This window comes from Schistocerca nitens, chromosome 4 (genome assembly GCF_023898315.1).
Source record: "Schistocerca nitens isolate TAMUIC-IGC-003100 chromosome 4, iqSchNite1.1, whole genome shotgun sequence".
NCBI lineage: Eukaryota > Metazoa > Arthropoda > Insecta > Orthoptera > Acrididae > Schistocerca > Schistocerca nitens.
In genome coordinates, this window is record NC_064617.1 from 385,550,401 (window position 1) to 385,576,201 (window position 25,801).

A 25,801-nucleotide genomic window follows, 5' to 3' on the forward strand; every position below is an offset into this window, starting at 1 on the left:
GAGGGAAATAACTACATCACCAGACAAACTGAAGTTACAAGATGTATCAGGCTATGTCACCGCTGTATATGGCATAAACTGGTCACTTGGGTACATTTCAGAAAAAAACGAAGAACTTGATGAAGTGAAAATAACTTTTCTTCATCCATGTGGACCAGCTAAGTCATTCTCTTATCCTGCACATGCAGATGTCCTGTGGGTGTCAGTTGCGGATGTTCTCACAAAAGTGAATCCATTTACTCCAACATGGAGAACATACATTCTTAATGAAAGTGATGTAAACCGAACCCAGTCAGCTTTATTAAAATGTAATATGTGAAGTTCCAAGACAATTTATTGGGAAACTGCTTTCAACTCAAAACTTAATTTTTGTCTCAGGTTAGTGTTAATGTATATTTTATAGAAAGTTGTTTCAAAATTATTGTTAGTACCTATTGTGTTAAATTTAGCTATGAACAGATACCTGTTACTCAAAAACAAGCATTACGTATTTAAGTTGTTTAATAGTTCCATTTCAAACATCATGGACCAGAACTATTATGTAAATACTTGTACTTATTCATACTTTATTTCAGTTTGTAGTTAAATGCTCAATTTCTTGTTTTTGTTATATCGGTTAATATACTGTTAGTGAAGTTGTATGAAATTAAAATAAGCAATCAACTTAATTATAAAATATGCTGATTAGTTTTGGTTTAATAAGGTGATGTTTTGATATTTCTAATACTTTTTTTACTTACCTTTCAGTATATTTTAAAGAAATTCCTGTTTGTTAAAGTTCAATTTGGTCGAACTAGGGCCGTTAGTGAAAAACAAGAGTCCGGAATAATTTTTTCTAACAATGAACCCATCATCATCCTAGGTTTATATTTTACCATGTGATTTACAATAGTATGAAGTAGTTATGGAAATATTTTGAAAATTTTCAATTAGGTACTTTTGGTAAAAAAATTAAAATTAAATCAAAATATTAATTAGTATTTTGAAAAAGGTTATTAATTAGAAGCTATGTTTTGTTGTATATCCCTGGAAAGAGGATGCAAAATGCTGCAAAATGACACCTTTCCCAGTTCTCTAGCTCAATTAGGGCAGCTCCTAGGTCAATTTTAAAAAAGTCCGTTCACCCATTTTTGGCTGGTTTTTTGAAAAGTTTACATCGCCATATTTCAGCAATGGTTTGAGATAAAAAATTGAAATTTGGTATTTTTCTTAGTCTCAGTGCCCACTATAAGTATACTAACTTTCAGCAAAATCTAAGAGGGTGAGGTAAAACAGGTGTGTTGATTTGACATGGAATGACTCTTAACAATCTTAGTAAAAGGGCAATTGCATTTGATTAAATCCAACGAATTGGGAAATGAAGTTATAAAATTTTCACTATAGCTATCTATAGTTCTTGGACTACCAATAATTTTAACTTGACTCTGAAAACCTGTAACAGAATAAAGGAAAAAGGCAGAGAAATGTTGGACACCCCCACAATAACCATAAAATGCTCCATTGATTAATACACCTCAAAATGGATAAACAAAAACTTTGATGTAATTTTTAACACAGCTTCCTTTATGGGTTATTTGGGTAAAGTGTAGAGTATGCACAGTATGTGCACTTCCCAAAACAACCCTAGAGTTAAATGGCTGAACTGACCGTCAGCACCCAAAGACTGAATCATGATGGTGATGTCCCCATTTTATATATTACTGCGCAGCATTCCTAGTAAATTTCAGAATTCATAACTCTGTAACTGCATGTAGCATTGTGTTACATCCCATACAGTTTGAAAAAGCTACAGTTCTTGAAGATGTTTTCTCAACCTTGAAATTTCACAAATTTTCTTCTTTCTTTTAGGCAAATTGTAAAATATTGCTGTGATTAAATTGTGCAGCAGAGGAACAGGGTGTAGAGGCTGATCTTGTGAAGTTAGTGTCCTGTAGGATGACAGGGGTGTCAACTGAAAATTGTGATTCTGCCCATCTGCTTTAACCTGTAACATAAATGCGGTGTGTTGAATGACATCTTAGCGATTTGGTGTTTTTGTGTCGAGTCATTTTTGTATACTGTATGTTGTAATATTTGTTAGAGCTCTGTTGTGTTGGATTTTTTTGTTTCAAAGATGTTTGTTAGGTATGGTAGTGAGTCAGTTGATGTTCAAAGTTTGGTGTGCCAGGTAGTGCTTCGAAGAGTTGGTGCTGGTTTGCTAGTGATTTTACATATTGTGACTGGTGGATTTGTGTTCTTATTTGGAATTATCAGCACTTTGTGTTTCTTATGATTGGAGTTGTTGATGAGTTTGTGTGTCTGGTTTTCTGTTTAATATTTGTTTTGGAATGTGTTATTCTCATTGCAGTATATTTAGTTTGTCCCCACCTGAAACTCCCTACTTTCCATAGGTGTCCTGTTAGTCTCGTTCTATTGCTATAGTTAAATATTTGTGTGTTATTTATTTGTTCATGAGTGTAATGAGTGATGTCATGGTTGCCATAAGCATGTCCCTGTATGCTTGAAATAGTGGTGTCCGCCACCTTGATGATGTCACTGGTTTATGCAAATGGGTGGAATTGCAACTTTCGGCTTTGCCTGGGAGAAATATTAAGCTTAACATTCCATAGATGATGGAGTCATTAGAGATGGGACACTAACTTGGGTTGCGAAAGAACAGGGAATGGAACTGGCAGTGTCCTGTCATAGAACTATCCCAGCATTCACTTTAAATGTTTTTAAAGTAAGTAACAGAAAACCTAAATCAGGATGGCTGGATGGGGGTTTGGACTGCCATTCATTTGAATACCAGTTCAGTGATTTATCACTGTGCCATCTCATTTGAGCAGTATGCTGCAGCCTTGTTTATTTTATTTGGTGAGTTGCTGCTGGAAACTGCAAGACAGAGTATTGGAATGTCCATTTCTGCTGCTCAGTAAGGGCTATGCGATGAAGTGACAGGAAAAGATTGCGGTTTGTATTTCAGCAAAATTCAGCTAAGGTTCTCATCTACATTGAATGCAGAACAGTGCCAAAATCACTTCCTTTCCAAAGAAACGGTATAATTTCCCTTTAACTGCCCAACAAATTCATGTTGTATAGTGATTGCTATAGCCACAGTACTTCCTGTTGCTCTTGGTTCATCTAAGTCTGCAGTTTAATAGAATCATAGACAATTTTTTAATGTGTGTGAGATTTCTTTAATGAAGAAAACGCCTTTACTCCAGATTCCTGGAGGGGGGCAAGTGCCCCCTCACCCTTGTATCCCAGCCCCTCTTGCACCTATGCATACTTCAGGTGGTGTACACCCAAATTTTGTTGCAGCATTGAATGCAGTGCGTCACACAGCACCCATATATTTTAGATTATTTTTTAAATTTTTTTATACAGAAATCTGTGTTTTTATATCATTGGTATTAATTATATTAATATATATTAATATTAATGTATACAGAAAACCGTTGATCCATAGCTAGTAAAGTATCATTGTGGAAAAATATGTTTCAGGACTACATTTTTTTTTTTTCCTGCAGTTAGGTTCAGTGTTAGATCGACTTCGTAAAGTGTTCAGTCATGAGTACAGCCAAACTGTTGAGAAGCGCATTTGTTTGAGAATTTGAAACCTTTGAAATTAGGCTATTGACCCTTCATGACAGAACATGGAACTGAGACATTGACTGTAACACCAGAAAAGTTTATATGTTTCAAAAATGAAATTCTGCTTCAAACATTTGTTTTTCCTGTTGATGAAAATCCATTGGCTAAAGAGTTGAATTGTTGATAGGCACACACAAAAGAAAGAAAAATTGCTAGCTTTTGGAATTATCCATGAACTAGAGTAAAAACAAAACACACACACAGACACACACACTTACCTACGCCCCTACATGGTGCCGGCTAGACTAACATTGCCAGTGCTGGTTTACAATAGATGTACTGGTTGGGGGTGGCGGGGTTGCATTGGGTGGGATGGATAGAGGGAGGCAGGGAGTGGAACTGGAACTGGGTGGCTGGTGGCTCAGAGGGAGGCAGACGGTTTGTTGGATAGGAATGGTGGAGGGAAGGGTGGCACAATTGTTGCAGCTGGTGGTAAGGGACATATGCAGAAAGTGACATGGGGACATGAATTGGGAGGGGTGACAGGGGGGAGGGACAATGTGTTGAGACTGACTCTGAGGCCAGGACAATTATGGAAACAGAGATGTGTTCAAGGATAACTCCCATCTGCATAGTTCAGAGAAGGTGGTGGTGGTGGGAACGATCCAGATGGTTTGGGCTGTGAAGCAGTCATTGAATTGAGCATGTTGTGCTCAGCAGCATATTGTGTGGCCAGGTGGTCAACTTTGTTCTTGACAGCAGTTTGGTGGTGTCCGCTCATCCTGGTGGACAACTTGCTGGTGGTTATACCAATGTAAAACGACTGTGCAGTGTATGCAGCAGAGTGGGAGTAGGACATGGCTGCTTTCACAGGTGGCCTTCCCTTTGATGGGATCAGATAGCTTGTGACAGGACTGGAGTAGGTGGTGCTGGGTGTGTGGATTGGGCAGGTCTTACACCTTAGTCTGCAAAAGGGATATGATCGCCATGGCAGGGGGTTGGGGAGTGGGAGTGGCATAGGTATGGACCAGGTATGGACTATGTTGTTGTGTTGTTGGGTAGGCAACGGGCCTATTAAATCCACTAACCAGCAACCCTTCCAAACCAACCCCCCACTCCCAGGAGACTCGTCACTCTTTGGCAGGTTCGTGCTTGGCTACTACAGGGCTCCAGCCTTTGTAGCATCTTTTCCCTTCCATGCTGCGTCTGGAGTGTTATGGGGAATGTTCTGCATTGGCTGTCACTAACATAAGAACAGTCTCATAACTGTTTTTTGTTCCCTTTTCCTTTCTTTGTTTCCCTTCTCCTCTCATTCCTCCACTTCAATGTTTGAGGTCCCTCTGTTTCTTCTTCCTCCCTGTGCACTCTTGATGGCCGGCCCCTGCATCTGATGCATAACTGGTGACTGGGTAATGCATAATTCCCAGCCCCAGGTCGACAGGTAGGATTCGCATTTACCCCCTGGTACAAGCCAGTCCCAGGGAGGGGTGATTTGCCTGAGCTGCCTTCCCAAATTGCTGATTGGTCCCTTTGTCAGGTGTTCGGGAGGCGTGCTCTGAAGTGTGAACAATCACCTAAGGCGGGTTGCGTCCGCTTGTGAAGGGGGTCCCCAGTCGGAAGAAGCGTACCATTTGAGACACTGACAATCGTGGGGGATTTTCTTGCAGTGAGCCAATCATCTTCCGAATCAACATCTACAAAACGTAAATGGAATGAGGCTAATGATTCAAAGACCCTTCCAGTTGCACCACAGTTCCTTGTGGTTTCACCTAATGAAGATGATCAGTCCTTTGCTACGGTAAATCCGTTTATTATTCAGAAAGGTGTTGATGCCATTGCCAGCTCTGTGAAATCCTGCTGTCGTTTACGAAATAGCATTTTGATTTTGGAGACTACTTCTGATCCTCAAGCACAAGAACTGCTTGCCGCCTCGCTTCTCCATGGCTATCCTGTTCGTATTGAGGCCCATAGAACTTTGAATTCTTCCCGTGGTATTATTTACACCAGGCTGCTTGACGGTCTGACTGAGGCTGAAACCCATTCTTACCTCTCGGATCAGGTGTCATTACTGTCCACTGGGTGACGGAAAAGGTAGATTCCACCTCAGTGCCCACCCACACTTTTTTTCTCACCTTTGATAGATTGGTGCTTCCATTCAAGACCAAAGCAGACTATGAAATTATCACAGTGTGAATGTACCTGATGCACTGCTGCCACTGTCATCATCCATACTAGAATGTCTTGTTGTCTCCCAGCCAAACGTGTAACCTGTGGTAGGATGTGCATGAGGGTGATTGTCCGCCTCCTCCTCCCCGCTATATCAACTACAGTGGCAGCCATGCCACTTCCTCTCAGGATTGTCCCATGTATCTTGATGAGTGGGCTGCCCAGGAAAACTGGGTAAAGGAAAAAGTGCCTTACTTGGTCACTAGCACATTATTGGCTAGTGGCGAACCCTGCATTCTCCCATCTGGCACTTACCGTTCTGCTCTCGTTACCTCTCTCTCCATGAAGGACATGGCTAGGCAAATATGCGACCTCAAATTGAGCTCTGAGGTTGTGAAATCGCCCAGTGTCAAGGTAGCATTGTCATCCCCCTGTCCAGCTGTGCAACAAGCCATCAAACTCTTGCCTCAAGGGGAAAAACCACCAGCTACACAACCGGTAGGCCAGAAAGAAAAGGAGTATTCTCATGAAGATTTCCTATGTCCCTCCAGCCAAACAACACCTGAGTCTTCCTCTGCTAACTGGAAAGGCTCGAAGAAGTCTACCAAAGGTAAACAGTATTCTCCTTCGCTGACTTGAAGATCCTATTTGATGATGTTGCCATGTGATACCTTATCCCGGTTGGCCTCTGTGTCGCTGGTGTTCACCATCAACCGTGTTTCTGCGTTGGACTGCGCAGACCGACAGCACAAGCAAGTGGATGCTTCTGTGGACTTTGTGGAGCAGCAACCTCCTGCTTCTGTGCCCTGTAACAGCAAGTCTTTTCAGGCTGTCACTTGGCATTTCATTTCTTCCCTTCATTTCTTCCTCTCCATGAGTCTCCTCCAATTGAATGTATACGGCCTTTGATCCCGCAAAGAGGATTTATGGCTGCTTTTAGCATCACAGCATCCCCTTGTATTCTGCCTTCAGGAAATAAAATTGCTTTGAGCTTTCACATTTCTTCCTGGTTCGTTTTGACCTTCCCCCTCTGAGGTTGGCATTCCATCTCATGGGGGCTTTATGCTCCTCATACGGGATAACATATGTAGTCAACCCATCTCCCTGACTATCCATTTTCAGTTTGCCCTTTCCTTCCTCACCTAAGTACTTCCCTCTCTACCATTTATGTCCCTCTGTCGTTTGATGTCACCAGGGCAGACTTGCTTCAGCTTATTGGGCCGCTACCTCCCGCATTTCTGCAACTCGGTGACTTTAATGCACATCATCCCCTTTGGGGTTCTCCCAGAACCTATGAGAGGGGTGCCCCCTTGCTGATCTTAGTCAACTCAACCTTTTCTGCCTTAACACTGGGGCACCCACATTCCTTTCCAACTCCTCTCTCATCTATTCCCATTTAGACCTATCCTTCTCCACTGCCCAGCTTGCCCATCGTCTTGAGTGGTCCATTCTTTTTGACACCTACTCGAGCTATCTGTTTGCTGACTCTTACCCCATTTGCATGCACACCTAAATGGCAGCTTACTAAGGCTGACTGGCAGCTTTACTCCTCCCTGGTGATCTTTGAAGAACAGGTGAAATATCTCACAAATGTTATCCTTACTGCTGCAGAATGATCCCTTCCTCGCACTTCCTCTTTACCATGTTGTGTCCCAGTCCCTTGGTGGACTTAGGCATGCCGCAACACAATTCGCGTGCGGTGACATGCTCCTGCAGTGGTAAACTGAAAGTGTTGTTGTATTCTTCAGTATAGCAAAAAAACTAGCTGGATTTCATTCACTAGTTCATTTAACAGATCCACTCCTTCCTCTGTCGTGTGGCCCAACCTCTGCCGGCTCTCTGGGACCAAGATCCATTCACCAATTTCCGACCTGACAGTAGCAGGCGATGTGATCATGCACCCTATTGCTATCTCCAACACCTTGGGCCGCCATTTTGCAGAAATTTCGAGCTCTTCCCACTATCACCCTGCCTTCCTCCATCGGAAACGAGCGGAGGAGGCTCGGGTGATACCCTTCTCTTCTCAGAATAAAGAGTGCTACTATACCGCCTTTACTAGAGGGAGCTAGATCATGCTGTGTTTCCCGATCCTCCACCCCAGGGCCAGACGCTGTCCACATTCAGATGTTGCAGCACTTTCTGCTTAATACGTACAACCGCATCTGGGCAGAGGGCACGTTTTCCAGGCATTGGCGTGAAGCCACTATCATACCCATACACAAGCCTAGAAAGGACAGAAACCTTCCTTCCCTGAGGGTATGTCAATTGTTATTCTCAATTTAGTTATATTTTTGTTTATTTTGGTAGTACTGTTGTTTTACATTGGTGATGCGTGCTTTGTTTATTTGTAGTTATATCTTTGCAATTTTCAAGCTGCTAGGTTAGTTTCGTTATCACTGCCATACTGTTAATCATGGCTTCTCCGCTGTCTATTTGCACCAAAGAAGAGCAACATTCAGGGATCTGTTTTTTGTGGTCGGAAGGTGTATCAGGGGCCGAAATTCATCAAAGATTTTGGGTACAGTACAAGAACAGTGTTTTTCCTCAACAGAGTGTCTACAAATGGATTGAAAAATTCTGAAATGGTCACACAAGTATTACGCACAGTGAAGGAGCCAGACGACCGTTTACCGCCACAAATGAAGAAACCATTGGCCGTTCACATGAAATGATTCTCTTAGCAGACAATTAACTACTGATGAAGTGGTGCATCATCTGCAAATAAGTCACAGTTCTGCCTACGAAATCATCCACAACAGACTTTGATTTCATGAAGTTTGTGCTAGATGGGTCCCAAAACAACTCACAAAGTTGCACAAACAAACGCTCTTGGACATCTGCAAAAAACATTTGGATCGCTATGGTAATGAAGGGGACAACTTCTTAGACAGGATCATTACTGGATACGAAACATTGATCCATCATTACGAGCTGGAGAGTAAATGGCAGAGTATGGAATGGAAACATCCAAATTCGCCATGCAAGAAAAAGTTCAAGACTGAACCATCTACAGGAAAACTGATGATTATGGTTTTTTGGGACACACAAGGTCCAGTACTGGAACATTATGGGGAAAGAGGCACAACAGTAAACAGTGTGTGTTACTGTGAGATGCTTACTGTCAGGCTAAAGCCTGCAATTTGAAGCAAACACCAAGGATTGCTGTGAAAAGGTGTTGTGTTGTTTCATGACAATGCTCCAGAAACTCATATTTGAAGTACTGGATCATCCTCCATATAGTCCCGATCTTGCCCCCTTCTGACTATCACTTGTTTGGTCCACTCAAACAGGCATTAAGGGCTGTCGATTTGCCTTGGACGAAACAGTGAAAGAAGTTCGCAGCTCAACCGAGAACCTTCTTTTATGAGGGCATCAGGAAGCTTGTACAATGATGGACCAAGTGCGTTGAAATGCAAGGAGACTATGTCGAAAAATAATGTTCATTTAAGTTTCCTGTTTGTTCACAATAAAATTTTATAACTATTTTGTGGATAATAATTTACTTAACCTCGTAGCTACTGCCGCATCTCTCTCTCCAGCTGTGTTTGCAAGGTGATGGAACATATGATTCATGCCTGGCTGGTATGGTGGCTCGAGTCTCACAATTTACTAATGACTGCACAGTGTGGATTTAGAGTGCACCGTTCTGCAGTTGACCATCTCGTTACTTTGTCCACCCATGTCATGAATGGTTTACTGTGGAAATCCCAGATTGTGGCCGTGCTTTTTAATTTGGAGAATGCCTATGACGCCTGCTGGAGAACTGGTATCCTCCGTACTCTTTACATGTGGGGCTTCCATGGCCACCTGCCCTGTTTCCTTCAGCAATTTTTAAAAGACCGAGTTTTCAAGATGCGTGTAGGTTCTGCTTTGTTGGACATATTTATCCAGGAAACCAGTGTGCCTCAGGGTTCCATCCCGAGCGTCATCCTCTTTGCTATCGCCATTAACCCTATAGTGGCCTGTCTCTGACCGGGCATCACCGGCTCCCTTTTTGTTGACGATTTTGTCGTCTATTGCAGCTCTCCACAGACCTGTCTCATCGAGTGGCATCTTCAGTGATGTCTTGATTGTCTTTATTCTTGGAGCATCAACAATGGCTTTTGCTTTTCCACTGTAAAACCATCTCTATGAATTTCTGGTGGCACAATTGGTTTCTCCCACCATCTTTACATCTTGGGCTTGTTGCTGTTCCATTCATTGAAATTATGAAATTCCTTGTGCTCCTCCTCAATAGGAAACTCTCTTGGTCCTCTCATGTGACTTACCTGGTGGCCTGGAATACGCAGTCCCTTAATATCCTGTGTGTCCTCAGTAGTACTTCCTGGGAAGGGGATCGGACCACCCTCCTCCATCTATACCGGTCCTGTGTCTGTTCAATACTAGACTATGAGTGTTTCGTTTATGCCTGTGCACATCCATCCCTCTTACACCATCTCAATACTTATACCACCGTGACTTTCTCCTCAGCAGATTTGCATACCATTTGTCTACGATGCCTGGTCACCCATCCTCTCCGGCAACTTCACTTCACGCTAGCTGCCATTTTCCCGATGGGTGTGAACCCTTCAACACCTTGACTTTGTGCTGCAGCCCGTGTTCACCTTGGCCTACATCTACATCTATGTCCATACTCCGCAAGCCACCTGACAGTGTGTGACGGAGGGTACTTTGAGTACCTCTATCGGTTCTCCCTTCTATTCCAGTCTCGTATTGTTTGTGGAAAGAAGGATTGTCGGTATGCCTCTGTGTGGGCTCTAATCTCTCTGATGTTATCCTCGTGGTCTCTTCGCGAGATATATGTAGGAGGGAGCAATATACTGCTTGACTCCTCGGTGAAGGTATGTTCTCGAAAATTCAACAAAAGCCCGTACCGAGCTACTGAGCATCTCTCCTGCAGAGTCTTCCACTGGAGTTTATCTATCATCTCCGTAATGCTTTCGCAATTACTAAATGATCCTGTAACGAAGCGCGCTGCTCTCCGTTGGATCTTCTCTATCTCTTCTATCAACCCTATCTGGTACGGATCCCACACTGCAGTATTCAAGCATTGGGTGAACAAGCGTACTGTAACCTACTTCCTTTGTTTTCAGATTGCATTTCCTTAGGATTTTTCCAATGAATCTCAGTCTGGCATCTGCTTTACCGACGATCAACTTTATACGATCATTCCATTTTAAATCACTCCTAATGCATACTCCCAGATAATTTATGGAATTAACTGCTTCCAGTTGCTGACCTGCTATATTGTAGCTAAATGATAAGGGATCTTTCTTTCTATGTATTCGCAGCACATTACACTTGTCTACATTGAGATTCAATTGCCATTCCCTGCACCATGCGTCAATTCGCTGCAGATCCTCCTGCATTTCAGTACAATTTCCCATTGTTACAACCTCTCAATATACCACAGCATCATCCGCAAAAAGCCTCAGTGAACTTCCGATGTCATCCACAAGGTCATTTATGTATATTGTGAATAGCAACGGTCCTACGACACTCCCCTGCGGCACACCTGAAATCCTCTTACTTTGGAAGACTTCTCTCCATTGAGAATGACATGTTGCGTTCTGTTATCTAGGAACTCTTGAATCCAATCACACAATTGGTCTGATAGTCCATATGCTCTTACTTTGTTCATTAAACGACTGTGGGGAACTCTATCGAACGCCTTGCGGAAGTCAAGAAACACGGCATCTACCTGGGAACCCGTGTCTATGGCCCTCTGAGTCTCATGGACGAATAGCACGAGCTGGGTTTCACACGATCGTCTTTTTCGAAACCTATGCTGATTCCTATAGAGTAGATTTCTAGTCTCCAGAAAAGTCATTATACTCGAACATAATACATGGTCGAAAATTCTACAACTGATCAACGTTAGATATATAGGTCTATAGTTCTGCACATCTGTTCAACTTCCCTTCTTGAAAACGGGGATGACCTGTGCCCTTTTCCAATCCTTTGAAATGCTACGCTCTTCTAGAGACCTACGGTACACTGCTGCAAGAAGGGAGGGGGGGGGGGGGTGGCCAAGTTCTTTCGCGTACTCTGTGTAAAATAGAACTGGTATCCCATCAGGTCCAGCGGCCTTTCCTCTTTTGAGCGATTTTAATTGTTTCTCTATCCCTCTGTCGTCTGTTTCGATATCTACCATTTTGTCATATGTGCAACACTCTAGAGAAGGAACTACAGTGCAGTCTTCCTCTGTGAAACAGCTTTGGAAAAAGACATTTAGTATTTCGGCCTTTAGTCTGTCATCCTCTGTTTCAGTAGCATTTTGGTCACAGAGTGTCCGGACATTTTGTTTTTATCCACCTACCGCTTTGACATAAGACCAAAATTTCTTAGGATTTTCTGCCAAGTCAGTACATATAACTTTACTTTTGAATTCATTGAAGAACGCCTCTTGCGTAGCCCTCCTCACGCTACATTTTGCTTCGTGTAATTTTTGTTTGTCTGCAAGGCTTTGGCTCTGTTTATGTTTGCTGTGAAGTTCCCTTTGCTTCCGCAGCAGTTTTCTAACTCGGTTGTTGTACCATGGTGGCTCTTTTCCATCTCTTACAATCTTGCTTGGCACATAGTCATCTAACGCATATTGTACAATGGTTCTGAACTTTGTCCACTGATCCTCAACACTATCCGTACTTGAGACAAAACTTTTGTGTTGAGCCGTCAGGTACTCTGAAATCTGCTTTTTGTCACTTTTGCTAAACAGAAAAATCTTCCTACCTTTTTTAATATTTCTATTTACGGCTGAAATCATCGACGCTTTATGATCTCTGATTCCCTGTTCTGCGTTAACTGTTTCAAATAGTTCGGGGCTGTTTGTCACCAGAAGGTCTAATATGTTATCGCCACGAGTCGGTTCTCTGTTTAACTGCTCAAGGTAGTTTTCAGATAAAGCACTTAAAAAAATTTCACTGGATTCTTTGTCCCTGCCACCCGTTATGAACGTTTGAGTCTCCCAGTCTATATCCAGCAAATTAAAATCTCCACCCAGAACTATAACATTCTGGGGAAATCTACTCGAAATATTTTCCAAATTTTCCTTCAGGTGCCGTGCCACGACAGCTGCTGAGCCAGGGGGCCTATAGAGACATCCAATTACCATGTTTGAACCTGCTTTAACCGTGACCTTCACCCAAATTATTTCATGTTTCGGATCTCCGTCAATTTCCTTCGATACTATTGCATTTCTTATCGCTATAAACACGCCTCCCTCTTCACTGTCCAGCCTGTCTCTGCGGTATACAATCCAATCTGAGTTTAGAATTTCATAACTGTTTACATGTGGTTTCAGCCAACTTTCTGTCCCTAGTACTATGTGGGCATTGTGACCATTTATTAATGAGAGCAGTTCTGGGACCTTTCTATAGACGCTCCTGCAGTTTACTATTAGCACATTAATATTGTTATTCTCTGTTGCATTTTACCTACTCCTACCCTGCCGCGTCTCAGGAGGCGTCTTGTCGGGCCTAGGGAGGTAATTATCTAACCTAAAAAAACCCACATGTGCACTCCACACATACTCCGCTACCCTTGCAGCCGCTTCCTGCATGTAGTGCACGCGTCACCTATTCAGGGGGACGCTACATTTCTCCACCCCATAGCGGAGGTCGAGAAATTTGCACCCAAGATCTCCGCAGAATTGTCTGAGCCTCTGGTTAAAGCCTTCCACTCGGCTCCAAACCAGAGGACCGCGATCGGTTCTGGGAATGATACTACAAATAGTTAGCTCAGATTCCACCCCACGAGCGAGGCTTTCCGCCTTCACCAACTCCGCCAACCGCCTGTATGAACTGAGGATGACCTCTGAACCCAGACGGCAGGAGTCATTGGTGCCGACATGAGCAACAATTTGCAGTCGGGTGCACCCAGTGCTCTCTATCGCTGCCGGCAGGGCCTCTTCCACATCTCGGATGAGACCCCCGGCAAGCAGACAGAGTGAACACTGGCCTTCTTCCTCGACCTTTCCGCTATTTCCCTAAGGGGCTCCATCACCCACCTAACGTTGGAGCTCCTAATCACTAATAAACCCCCCCCCCCCCTGTGTGCCTGCTCGGACCTTGCTGAAGGAGCGGCCACATGTCCACTCACAGCAGAGCGGGCGATGCCACTCTGCCAAACTCCACATTGACCCTCCGCTTCGTGAGCCGTGAACACCGCTGAACCCGCCACTCCCCTTGGGGAGAGGGTGGCCCAACCACGCCCAGTCCCCGCGAAGATGTCTCGACAGCAGGGACAGGGGGTGAAGCATGTAACACCTGGGGTGTACCATGCGACGCACCAGACTCCCCACTGCTGCTACACTCAGAGGCAGCAGCCTGAAGACGGCTGACCGCGGCCATCAACATGTTCAGCTGTTCGCGAACAGCGGCCAGCTCCTCCTGCATCCATGCACAGCAGTCACACATCCTATCCATCCTAAGAAATCAATTTACTGTCGAGAGTTAATCAACTTTTAACTAGACTACTAATTCACTAAAGGCGTCTGATAGTTGACTAAACTGTGGTTACTAGACACTTCTTATAGAAAACAATGAAAATAGCACTACCTGTCTCTGGACTGTATTCAAAACACACTAGTACTACTGGCACTATGGCTGACTAAAGGGACTCTCTCTGACTGTTTTCAAAACAAACACAAAATCTATGGAACACTACTACTTGCACTCGACAATTAAAGATTCCTAAAAGCAAAAACACACGGAAGAAGAAGTGACAAGTAAGAAAAATACAGTTAATACTTAAATTAACATAGCTCGCTGCACAGCATATGTGACGCTTCCTAAGGACACTGCTCCAGTTCCGCTCTAGCACCGCAAGTTTCGCGATCTTTGCACGGAACTTCGCGGTAGTATCTTTGTGTACACTGATGGCTCTTGGACTGACTGTGGTGTCAGGGGTACCATCATCATTGGCACCGTCGATTTTTTGTATTGACTTACAGAACACTGCTCAGTATTTACAGCAGAGCCCTTCGCCCTGTATCAGGCCACGCAGTACATCCGGAGATACAGGCATTTGATTTGTGTCATATGCTCCGACACTCTTTCTGCCCTTCAGAACCTAGGTGTGCTTCACACTGTCCATCCCTTAGTGCAGCGGATCCAGGAAAGCTGTCACTTGCTCACTCTTGACGGAGCCACTCTGATGTTTATGTGGTTTCCTGGTCAGTTAAGTCTGATAGGAAATGAGGCCACTGACGCTGCTGCCAAGGCTGCAGTCCTTGTACCTCGGCCTTCTTGTTCTTCCATTCCCTCCTATGAGCTTTGTGTTGCTGTCTGTCAGCAGGTGGTGTCACTTTGGCAGCACTACTGGTTTTCCCTTCATCGGAGCAAGCTCCAAGGAATTGAGCCCCTCCTAGCAGCTTGGACGACCTCCTCTTGGCCCTATCTTGCCATGAGATCATTTTAGATAGGTTGTGTATTGGGCACTATCTTTTTAGCCATTGGCATTTGTTAAGTAGGTGCTCCCCCACCACTTTGTGCTCATTGCTGTCAACCTGTGACGGTTTGCTGTTCCCTGACAGAATGTCCTTCTTTAACCACTTACGTTCTCATTTATGTTTGCTATCTGAGTTATCAGCTGTTTTAGTGTGAGCCGTTGACTGTGTTTCACGTTTTATTCATCGTAGCAATATGGCGAAGGATATTTAATCTTTAGTTCAGGACTTACATTACTCTATGGCATATTTTTTGGACATTTCGCCAAGTTCCTGTTTTTGGCTGCCTTTCCTTCAGTTGATTGGGTTTAGTGTGTAGTCGTTTATAACTATTTTTGTTTTTTTCATGTTCTATCGTTCTGACATAGGTACACATGGCCATAGTTGTTTTTGTGCCCCAAAACAAACACCCCCACCACAACCAGTCCATCTGCTGCAACATGGCATTCACACTGTTAGACTAGCTGGCACTACATAGAAGCATAGATGTGTGTGTGTGTGTGTGTGTGTGTGTGTGTGTGTGTGTGTGCTTTATTTTTTTTTCCCTCTAGCTCATCAAAGGATAACTCCAAAAGCTAGCAAGCTTTTTTCTTTTGTGTGCGCCAATCAATTAATCAATGCTTCTGATTTTTTATGAGTGTTCTCCGCCGTAGATACAGAAATGTTCAATCCACCGACGTATGGTGTCATTATGTAAGTTTGCAAGAGAAAATATAGGTTAGAAATATGGGGTCTTGCATTACAGGCATTCATCGACATGACACTTCCTCAACTCAAAAGGAAATATGGTTGAGGAATGCTTCATCATCTGATTTGTGATTCAGCATGCCCACTGAAAAAATTCAGCAATTTGCTTAATATCTGACTTCAGAGTAGATAACATTACACAAAAGCAGTAACAGGCTCTTACATAGGACTTCATGCACAGTTAGAAGCAGTACAAATAATTACATAGAGGAGCAAAGAATGCTGTGTTCATAAATTGATGTAGTCCTCTGGTATTCGTGTTTTATTGAGTGTTTAGTCATTCTCGATGGATCTCCATTATTCACAAATTGATAGGACTGAAGATGCTTCTCTTCTGTTCTTAGTCACTTGGTTCACCAAGTCTTTGTATTTGATGATGAGCCAATAAACTGTGAAACGCATTGTCTCCTCTTGCAGATTTGCTGTGTTGTGATGTAAGGCTTCCCAGTGTTCAAAATTCACCCAAAATACGTGGCTACACTCCACAAGCAACCTTATGGTGTATGGTAGTGGGTACTTTATGTACCATGTACTTCCCTTGCCATTGCTAGTCTACATTTTATATCCTCTCTACTTCGACTACCATCAGTTATTTTGCTCCACAAATAGCAAAACTCATTTACTACTTTAAGCAGCTCATTTCCTAATCTAATTCCCACTGCATCACCTGATTTAATTTGACTGCAATCCATTATCCTCGTTTTGCTTTTGTTGATGTTCATCTTATGTCCTCCTTTCAAGACACTGTCCATTCCATTCAGCTGCTCTTCCAAGTCCTTTGCTGTCTCTGACAGAATTACAATGTCATCGGCGAACCTCAAAGTTTTTATTTCTTCTCCATGGATTTTAATTCCTACTCCGAATTTTTCTTTTGTTTCCTTTACTGCTTGCTCAATATACAGATTGAATAACATCGGGGATAGGCTACAACCCTGTGTCACTCCCTTCCAAACCACTGCTTCCCTTTCATGTTCCTCGACTCTTATAACTGCCATCTGTTTTCTGTACAAATTGTAAATAGCCTTTCGCTCCCTGTATTTTACCCCTGTCACCTTCAGAATTTGAAAGAGAGTTTTCCAGTCAACATTGTCAAAAGCTTTCTCTAAGTCTACAAATGCCAGAAACGTAGGTTTGCCTTTCCTTAATCTATTTTCTAAGATAAGTCGTAGGGTTAGTATTGCCTCACGTGTTCCAACATTTCTACGGAATCCAAACTGATCTTCCCCAAGGTCAGCTTCTACCAGTTTCTCCACACATCTGTAAAGAATTTGTGTTAGAATTTTGCAGCCGTGACTTATTAAACTGATAGTTCGGTAATTTTCACATCTGTCAACACCTGCTTTTTTTGGGATTGGAATTATTATATTCTTCTTGAAGTCTGATGGTATTTCGCCTGTCTCATACATCTTACTCCCCAGATGGTAGAGTTTTGTTAGGCCTGGCTCTCCCAAGGCTGTCAGTAGTTCTAATGGAATGTGTCTAGTCCCAGGGCCTTGTTTCGACTTAGGTCTTTCAGTGCTCTGTCAAACTCTTCATGCAGTATCGTAGCTCCTATTTCATCTTCATCTACATTCTCTTCCATTTCCATAATATTGTCCTCAGGAATATCGCCCTTGTATAGACCCTCTATATACTCCTTTCTCCTTTCACCTTTCTGCTTTCCCTTCTTTGCTTAGAACTGGGTTTCCATCTGAGCTCTTGATATTCATGCAAGTGGTTCTCTTATCTCCAAAGGTCTCTTTAATTTTCCTGTAGGCAGTATCTATCTTACCCCTAGTGAGATAAGCCTCTGCATCCTTACATTTGTCCTCTAGCCATCCCTGCTTAGCCATTTTGCACTTCCTGTCGATCTCATTTTTGAGACGTTTGTATTCCTTTTTGCCTGCTTCATGTACTGCATTTTTGTATTTTCTCCTTTCATCAATTAAATTCAATATCTCTTCTGTTATCCAAGGAATTCTGTTAGCCCTCGTCTTTTTACCTACTAGATCCTCTGCTACCTTCACTATTTCATATCTCAAAGCTATCCATTCTTCTTCTACTGCATTTCTTTCCCCCATTCTTGTCAATCGTTCCCTAATGCTCCCCTGAAACTCTTTGCAACCTCTGGTTCTTTCAGTTTATCCAGGTCCCATCTCCTCAAATTCCCACCTACATGACCACATTTCTGGGAGCTGAAGCCAAACTATGAGCAGTGGCAGCACATGGTGGTAGAGTCAACTAGGTGGGGATAAGGAGGAGGCTGTGGTAGGGAGGGGGAGGGATAACAGGGTGGGGGTGAAGGACAGTGAAATGCTGCTGGGAAGTGTGCAAGGATGAGGTGGAGAGAGGGTAGGGCCACTGAGTGCAGCCAGGAGGTTAGATGACTGGGGGGGGGGGGGGGGGGTTAGTGGAAAAGGAGAGAAGTAAAAAGACTGGGTGCATTGGTGGAATATAGGGCTGTCTAGTGCTGGGATGGAGACAGGGAAGGGGCTAGATGGATGGGGACAATGACCAATGAAGGTGGAGCTCAGGAGGGTTATTGGAATGTAGGATATATTGTGTGATACTGTCTGATATTTACTGTGAATAGTTTTATCTGGTTGTTCCAATTTAAATCTGTTCATACACATTCTTCCAGGTATATAATTGATGTGACTGCTTTCAGTGATTGTTCAGCAATCATGTAACCATACAAAAATGAGTATCTCCACATAGTTGTGCAGAGAATGTTGTATTTGTTTCCAGTAAGGATCAGAAACCAGTCCCTGCACCAAGCACTGATCATCTTGTAGATCTTCATGCAGTTCACTAAAGTTTTCTAGTGTTGCGATTTCTCTGTACACAACAGAATAATCTATGAGCTGTCTCATAGAGCTCCCAATATTATCTACAAGGTTATTTATATACCTTTTGTGAACAGTAATGGAGTTGTGACACTCCCCTACTGTGTGCCCAAAGTTAATGTCTGAAAATTTTCCCCCATTAAGAATGACATACTGTTTCTGTTTGCTTTGAATTCCTCAACCCAATCAGGAAGCTGGTCTGATATCGCATGTGCTCACATTTTGTTAATTAAGTGACAGTGCGAAATTGTGTCGAATGTCTTCTGGAAGTCAAGAAATGTGGCATAAGCTTGGTTGCTTGTATCTACAGCCTTCTGGGTATTGTGGACAAACAGAGCAAGCTGTGTTTGTCACAGTAATTGTTTTCAGAATGGTGTTAATTGATATACATATGAAGAAAAGTCACTATTTGTTGCATATTTACAAATTATTGCATGGAATAGAAGAAATAAATGGCTGTGCTTCAAACCTTGGCAGTCTCCAACACTCAAGCATTACTGTATCAAATGGTGGTTGGCTCTGGGCCATTTAGGAGATGGTGAATACACATATTCCCATTGCTTGTTTTGCTCTTTTGTATCAAGATCATAATGTTACAGCCTGCAGACATCCATGGTGATTCAGCAGCTAGAGAAGTCACCTGGGTTGTCATGTCATAGCTGCAGTATCTCCTCAGCTGCCTCAGTACTGCAGGACTTTTGAATGGGTCTCAGAAGTCACAGAATCCAGTGGGTAATGTTCCATGACATATTATGTTCTGCTAGAACTGATCCGAAACTGATTTTCACTTTTTCCACTTCTCTCTTGATTGTGAGATGTCAATCTTGCAGCATGAAGGACTCTGCTTTTCTTGTGATTTTATTACTTCACAGAGTGTTGGTCTCCCATTTTGATCGTCCACATCCAGATCTGTTTGATCACAATGCAAGTACCCTCACTTAATTACTGTATGATGATGCATTCTTGCTGTACCCTTTAAACAACTCAGCCTGGATTGTTGCAGTATTGTTTCTTGAATGGATTACTACGCAATAATCAACTTTATCAATGGCTTGTGCTATTTTTATTTCGCTTCTGTAGCGGCATATTACAGTATTGTGATGTGGTTATTCAGTGTGTACCAGGACTGCAAACATAAAAAAAGAGAGAGAACACTACTTAATTTTTTGTGGTGATAATAACTTTGACTACCCCTTGTTTATACTCCATATGTACTGAAATAAATTTTTTGTAACCTTGACATGTACTATTAATTTAATATGGTACTGTATGAATTGTATGTGCATGAAATGCTGACAGAATTAAATAAAAAATGATAATGTTAAATGTCTCGTATTGGAGGAGTCCACCCTGTTACTACCACACTTGTGATCTAAGATGCCACTAATCCCCTGTTAGTTTTGTTATCAGTAATTTTTGATTCCATTGTCAGATGGGGAACCTTTGTTTCTCAAAAGTAGGTTTGCTTTTTCCTATCTCAACTTCCAGTTGGTGAGTATTTTATGTTTTACATGAATATATATTATTGTGATCATTTACTTATGATTATTCTCTTCTTTAAGCAGTTCTCAATATGTTCCAGATTTTTGGATGTTCGGAAAGATGGCCAGTGGCTAGTAATGGTGAGCTTCTGCATATTTGTCTTAAGTTGATGTCATAATTATTGATAGAAATTTTTAAATGTATTGAATCAATAGAGAAAAACTGCAATGCTGGCCATTAAAATTGTGACACTAAGAATGATACTGAATAATGAAGTTTTACTTACTCTGTATCTGCAGTACAGTAGGAAGGATATATGATTCTCTTTGTAGTTGATTTTCGGGAACACAGTGTGCAAAATGCAGTAAACAGAGCTGCCACCTTTGGCAGTAACAGTGCCTCTGACCTGGCTGGGTGTTGAGTGGAGCTGAGCTCAGATGACAGATAAAAGTATATCATTCCATGCCAGAATTCATCAATCTTAGTGGCAGGCAAGTAGTGGCATGCCAGTCTCTTACACAACCCGATGTTTCCAGTAGACTAGAGATCTGGAGAAAGTGCTAATCAGGGAAATAAAGAATACTGAGGTAGGTCAGCACAATAGGGGCAGTATGCGGTCTTCAGTTAACGTATTGAAATATGTCATGGAGTCCTCAAAGATAGGGCACAGCCACCAGCCTTAAGTTGCCACGAATGTAACACTGTTACATTACTGGCTGCGCAAACCCGAAGTGACCATGTTGTGTATGCAGTGTCACACCATTCCGTCATGCTGGGTGCTAGGCCTTTACGATGTTGACAAATACACTCAGCCAATGTTTGTTCTCCTCTGGAGCCTACATGCATGGATACATCAATCGTGATGATGGGGGACTGTTGTTCTTGTGAAAAGACCACATGGTGCTCCTCTTGTTTCCAGTGTTGTTGAGCATCCCTCTGTCGACACACCTCTCACTGCTACCGCATACAGTGAAGTGGTAACAGTGGCTGCTGCGCTGACAGTCTGTGGTGCTCCAGATGTTGTCACACTGCCTGTGTGGATACTTGCGTTTTCATAAAAGTCTTCCTGACTTGTCTTATGTGACAGCAAACCATATGTTTGTCTTCTGGAGCACTAGTTACATCGTGCCATTGAGATTCTGCATGGCTTTGAGTACAGTTTTCCTAAACCCCTTTATTCCATATTCATGTGATGGTTTTGGGATCCCAACAAATGCTATAAGCAGTGTTACGGAGTAATAAATTGCAATCTTGATAGGCCACAGTTCCATGACTGTTGAGTTTGGATTAGGGATGGGAAAACCAACCAGTTAATACAGATACTAGTATTTTAGTTGTGAATAACTGGTATTTTTTTTTTGTATTTTTGTGATCTGTGTTACAACAGGTGTGTTTTTTATTTTTTACTAATAAATGAGTAAAAAAACTGAAATATCAATTAGCCATAGCAGCAGTGCTAAAATTTTTCATTTTTAAAAACCCTTTTTTTAAATTAAATTTTATTTGTAAAATTTGCATTGGTTTCAAATATGGCATAAGTCCATTGTCAAGACTTGCCCCCCCCCCCCCCCCCCCCCCACCACCGGTCTATACGGTAGTTTCTCGCTCTCATCACTGGACATTCATTACATTGCGAAATGCCACTAATGCTAGTCTGGAAATATTTTTACAAGGTGATGTAGCAGTGAAGTACAATGTTTTTTTTTTTTTTTTTTTTTTTTTTTTTTTTTTTTTTTTTTTTTTTTTTTTTGATTAAAAGATTAAAGATTTGCCTGCCATTCCTATGAAATAATAAAACAGAAAGGAAATTATGGTAACAGTAATAAATTAAAAACTTAACAGTTCATTCATATAATTGTGTAGGCTTCCGTGGCCAGAATTAGTTGACATATAAGTTTTCTTAGTGTCATACCACATCGCAATGTAAAAACTATACTGGTCAATCGAATGTTTTGGCCATAGTTACAGTAGCCTTCTTCCAGGTCTAACGTTGTGCTTTCACAGTGTTGAGTCGCTTACGTTTTTTCATTGCTACTCACTGAGCATGACATTATGTAACAATTTAAAAGTTGGTTGTTATGATTGGTCACTTGAGGCGGAAGGAGCAGGAACTTTTGTATAATAGGTCGCTATGGTGGAGGGAGTGGGTATCTGATGTTACCTAATTCATTCATAGTTAAAAATAGAAAGTAGCTGATCTGCTGGCTGTGTCTACATAATATGGCTGTGTGTCCTTGTAGCAATTGAAAATGGACAAATTAACAGGAGAGATAGAGTTCTTCAATTACTTATCATGTTTCAAGAAAAGCAGCAAATGGTGGATGGACTAAGTTTTCTTTTATTTGCCTATTTCATTTAATATTTTGATTCTACGTAACTTAAAACTGAGTCAAAGTTTTTCAATCTTTGTTTGATTTCTATGTTTATTACAAGAAATAGCAGGAATAAAATAACGAAAAACTGGTCATTTCAGAAACTGGTTATTTCGAGCAGCTTTAACATGGAGGTCAACTGGCATGGAAAAAAAAAATATAACTGAAAACTGTTTATCTCCACAATGACCGCCATCCCAAATGCAGATGTGTCCTGGTACACATTTCTCATTATAACATGATCCCCTCAGAACCAACGAACATTCAATTGTGGTTTCTGAAGGAGAAGCCAACTGCATATTCTTTCGAATGAAGAATGTGCCTACCTACCGTCTGTGGTTACACATAAGTGCTAATCTTTTGCATATTCAGGCACTTGGTACACTTCATGCCAATTTGATGTTTGTTGCATGCCTTCATGGTGTTGCAATTTTAGTGGCAAGCAGTTTACTTGCCAGGGGTACTTACTGGCCAAGATGACATGGAAAATAAATATTCTTTGTAGTGGACAAGTTTTGGAGACCTGAGTTCTTGGACAGTATAGTGTAAACATCATTGTATCGCACCTTACAGTCCTGAACAGATCTCCTTGCCATAAGGTTCTTATTGACCTCATTTCAAGGTTTTGTTTATAGAGTTCCTAATACTATCTACACAAATTCAATTGCTGACTAGATGTTTTCCATAGAAGGGAGAGAGAGACAATTCGAGCCACATACCAACTCGTGCACAACCATTGTTGAGCTTTTTATATTTGTATGACAGCCACCAAGTTGTCTATAAAGATTACTGAACATAGAGTGCACACTATCCTGTTCCAGAGCAGACTTGCCAACCTAATACTCATGACTTTTGAGCATGTTTGTATCGTATGGTATCTGGATTCTCCATCTCGATAAATACTTCCGCAAAATTGTGTAGATGGAAAGTTGCTCTGCGAAATGAGATCATTCCTCAGAGTTCATTTGAGCTGAATTCATAATAATGTTTACATTAAGTGTAACTAATTAATTGCTCATGAATATACAGATATTATCAGTTCATTGATATCATTCATAAATTAACAAATTTAGCTCCTGTCTTGTGAAGTCTCTCACTTGTCCTATTTTCATCTGCTATTTTATTTTACATGTTTAGTTCTGCAGGACCAAATTGAGGAGCAAATCTCCATGTTCATGCAATGAGTCAGTACATGAAATTAACAGCAGAAAAGTAATTATAGATAAACTAAAATTACAATAATCCTATGCAGATGACAATTTGCTGAGAATGAGTCGAGGGGCATGAAAGGGAAGCAGTGGTTGGGAAGGGAGTGAGACAGGGTTGTAGCCTCTCCCTGATGTTATTCAATCTGTATATTGAGAAAGCAGTAAAGGAAACAAAAGAAAAATTTGGAGAAGGTATTAAAATCCATGGAGGAGAAATAAAAACTTTGAGGTTCACCGATGACATTGTAATTCTGTCAGAGACAGCAAAGGACTTGGAAGAGCAGTTGAACGGAATGGTCAGTGTCTTGAAGGGAGGATATAAGATGAACATCAACAAAAGCAAAACGAGGATAATGGAATGTAGTCGAATTAAGTGGGGTGATGCTGAGGGAATTTGATTAGGAAATGAGACACTTAAAGTAGTAAAGGAGTTTTGCTATTTGGGGAGCAAAGTAAATGATGATGGTCGAAGTAGAGAGGATATAAAATGTAGACTGGCAATGGCGAGGAAAGCGTTTCTGAAGAAGAGAAATTTGTTAACATCGAGTATAGATTTAAGTGTCAGGAAGTTGTTTCTGAAAGTATATGCATGGAGTGTAGCCATGTATGGAAGTGAAACATGGACGATAACTAGTCTGGACAAGAAGAGAATAGAAGCTTTCGAAATGTTGTGCTTCAGAAGAATGCTGAAGATTAGATGGTTAGATCACAAAGCTAATGAGGAGGTATTGAATTGGATTGGGGAGAAGATGAGTTTGTGGCACAACTTGACTAGAAGAAGGGATCGATTGGTAGGACATATTCTGAGGCATCAAGGGATCACCAATTTAGTATTGGAGGGCAGTGTGGAGGGTAAAAACCGTAGAGGGAGACAAAGAGATGAATACACTAAGCAGATTCAGAAGGATGTAGGCTGCAATACGTACTGGGAGATGAAGACGATTGCACAGGATAGAGTAGCATGGAGAGCTGCATCAAACCAGTCTCAGGACTGAAGACCACAACAACAACAACGTACCAGCATAATCAACAATCTATCACAGTGATTAGCTTAATTTTCCCCAATAACTCCACAATAATAGCAGTAGTGAGCCGTGAGGAAATTTCAGTTTGTACTTGAAAGTATGAGTGTTACTGCTAAGATCTTTTAATTATTGTGGTAGCTTGTTGCAAATGGGTGCAGCAGAATACTGAATACCTTTCTGCACAAGAGACAAGAAGCAGTGACTCAAATGCAGATTGGGATTCTGTCTAGCCGTTGTTAACTGAGTAAAAGCTCCCAATTCTTGGGAATAAGCTCATAATGTTAACAAAAAATGACATTAAGGAAAATTTGTATTGAGTGGCCAGTGTCAGAATTCCCAAACTGCCAACAGGGCTTGACTAAAGGTTAACAAACTTGCTCCATATATTGCTTAAGCTGCCCATTTCTGAACCAAACCCTTTGTATATGTGAAGAATTACCCATAATATAATATTGTTTGTCATAAGCAAATGAAAATAAGCAGAATAGACTAATTTTTGTGTTGGACTATCACTTGTTGCTAATACTGATCTAAAGACAAATATAGATGCATCCAGCTTTTGAAGAAGATCCTGAACTTGGACTTTCCATGACAGCTTACCATCTGTCTAAAATACCTAGAAATTGGAATTGTCCAGATCTACTAATATGCACATTCTGTGTAATTGGAATTGTCAGTTCTACTAGAACTGTGTGTTAGAAACTGTAAAAACTGAGTCTTACTCTGATTTTACCATCAGTATACTTTGTACTAGCCACCAAAACGTCTTGAACTGCACTACATGATACACTGCATATGTTGCACTGGTCATCCTTCATTAACAAGTTATTGTCATCAGCAAACAGAAGTATTTTAAAATCACCTGTCATATTAGAAAGTGTGTAATTTTGCTGTGAATTTGAAGGTTTTTTCGACTTTCAGAAAAATTGTGTGATATGGAATAAGGCAGAAGTGT

General features: G+C 41.6%; 1 protein-coding gene across 3 annotated transcripts in view; it reads left to right on the forward strand.

The window, feature by feature from the left end:
• LOC126251431 (protein disulfide-isomerase TMX3) overlaps positions 1-25,801 on the forward strand; it is a 186,901-nt gene that overhangs the window by 6,073 nt on the left and 155,027 nt on the right. For all 3 annotated transcript variants that reach the window (XM_049951850.1, XM_049951852.1, XM_049951851.1), the window contains one exon: positions 20,342-20,381. In XM_049951850.1, the coding sequence (XP_049807807.1) occupies positions 20,342-20,381 (40 nt within the window). The remainder of the gene's footprint in view (positions 1-20,341; positions 20,382-25,801) is intronic.